This window comes from Myotis brandtii, unplaced genomic scaffold (genome assembly GCF_000412655.1).
Source record: "Myotis brandtii unplaced genomic scaffold, ASM41265v1 scaffold687, whole genome shotgun sequence".
Lineage (NCBI taxonomy): Eukaryota > Metazoa > Chordata > Mammalia > Chiroptera > Vespertilionidae > Myotis > Myotis brandtii.
The window spans coordinates 868428-870282 of NW_005370687.1; the positions used below are offsets into that span (position 1 = coordinate 868428).

Consider the following 1855-nt stretch of genomic DNA (forward strand, 5'->3'; position numbering starts at 1 on the left):
AGGGTGGGAGGCAGCTCTGAAGCCTGCTGAAAGGCCTGGGTACAAGATCTGAAGCCAAAGGCTCTGTCCCTCACCACCTGTGTGCTCGAAGGCAAGTTACCCACAGGAGCCTTGTCTGTAAAACGGAAGGAATACCCTCCTCATTGCGTCGTGATGAGGGTCCTCACATGATACACGCAAGGGCACTCTGCAAATCATCGTACTGCGTAAACGTGCGACTCTGCCTTAGTTCTCCTAAGCTCTCGGTGGCCAGCTGACCTGCTACAGCTTGGCCAAGTCTTATCATCTCTCTCAGCCCCGACTCCTCATCTATCGTTGGGGGGCAGAGGGCTGCAGCTCTCTGGGGTCCACTCCAACCCTGACAGGCTTGAGTCTGTGTGTTTAGTTGTCTGAGATTCTGACCCCTGTTTCATTCCCTCTGTTAAGAGTAACTCTACTGCTCATTCTAGCCAACCATGTCAAAGCAGTTTCACTCTGTCCACAGTCCCCAGCTGTCCTGGACATCTCCCCAGTACGGACAGGCTGAGTGAAGTCCTGGGGGTGGGGAGGGACCAAGGGCTGCGGACAATGTCTTAGGCCATCATTTCTTGAGCTCTGGGTGAGAGTAGGACCCGCTGGCCCAATGAGTCCTGCCGGAGCTAGGAGCAAGGAAAGGGGGCTTGGAAGGTCTTGCCTCTGAGCACCAATAGTAACCACCTGCCCTACATAGTCTTAAAGCCCCTACACAGCACCCCTCCACATCACACAATGTCACTTCCGCTTACTACCTCAAGCATGGAATCCTATAATTAGGGAACAGAGACTTCCACTCCACAATGAAAGAGAGAACTTAATTGCAAGTTTCTACGGGAAAGGTCACATGCACGTAACATTTTAAATCCATGGCTGGCCTTAGAGTCTCCCCTGAGAGCAGTTTGGGTTAAGAGGGAAGGGGTGAGGGCAGGGATCTGGGGATCCTTAGAGAAGACGGAACAAATACTCAAAAGTGGGTGATGTGGGCCTCTAGAATGGGCTTGACTGGCCTCACTATCTGCCTTGCATTGGGTTGCATTCCCACATGGCTGACAATGGAAGCTTCCTTTTTCCTCCCTCCCAGAGCAGCAGCAGTCCCTGGTGTAATGGCCTGGGAGTCAGGACCCCTGATTTCTCCTACCAACTAGCTCTGTGCTCCTGGGCAAGTCACTTGCCTTCTCTGGGCCTCAGTTCCTCGTCTGCAAAATAAGGCGGCTGAACAATCTGGTCTCCAAGGTCCTCTCCATCTCAGCCAAGCCGCTACTTCTCAGAAGCTTCTATTGAGCATCGAGTAGGGCTGGGCTGAAGGAGGCGAGCCGAGTAGGGGACCCAGAGCCTCCACAGAGGATGGGATGGTGCAGCTGCACCTGTGGCCTGGGGTGGCCCCTGCCCACCCGCCCGGGAGCCCTGCTCACCCGCAGCCAGCTGCATCCATGCGCAGATCTTGTAGACTGTGGCCGTGTTGCAGACGAAGAACAGGCTGAAGCAGATGATGGAGCCAATGATGAGGAACATGGCCAAGGCCACGAAGAACATGGCAGTCTTGAAGGCTCTGGAGGGGATGGAGGAGAAGTCCAGAGGGCCGCCCTTGCAGATGAGCTCGGAGGACAGCACGTTGCCCACGCAGTAGGAGAAGAGGCCGAAGTAGCCCGCCTGCGGGGTGTTGACGCTGTCCCCGATCCAGTAGGGCTGGATGAAGAGGGCCATGACCAGCACGGAGAAGCAGATGGTCAGCGTGCCCCACATCACGCCAATCGCCCTGGCGTTGCGCACGTAGTTGGTGTGGTAGATCTTGGCCGCCTCCTGGGCGGGGAGCAGCTTCACCATGGCGAGGGCGCGGGGC

General features: G+C 56.2%; 1 protein-coding gene across 1 annotated transcript in view; it reads right to left on the bottom strand.

The window, feature by feature from the left end:
* The window catches only part of LHFPL5 (lipoma HMGIC fusion partner-like 5), a 12234-nt gene extending 10385 nt beyond the window's left edge, over positions 1 to 1849 (bottom strand). Inside the window, exon 1 of the mRNA XM_005881734.2 lies at positions 1428 to 1849. Within this exon, the coding sequence (XP_005881796.1) occupies positions 1428 to 1839 (412 nt within the window). The 5' untranslated portion in view covers positions 1840 to 1849. The remainder of the gene's footprint in view (positions 1 to 1427) is intronic.
* Positions 1850 to 1855: the final 6 nt, after the last annotated feature.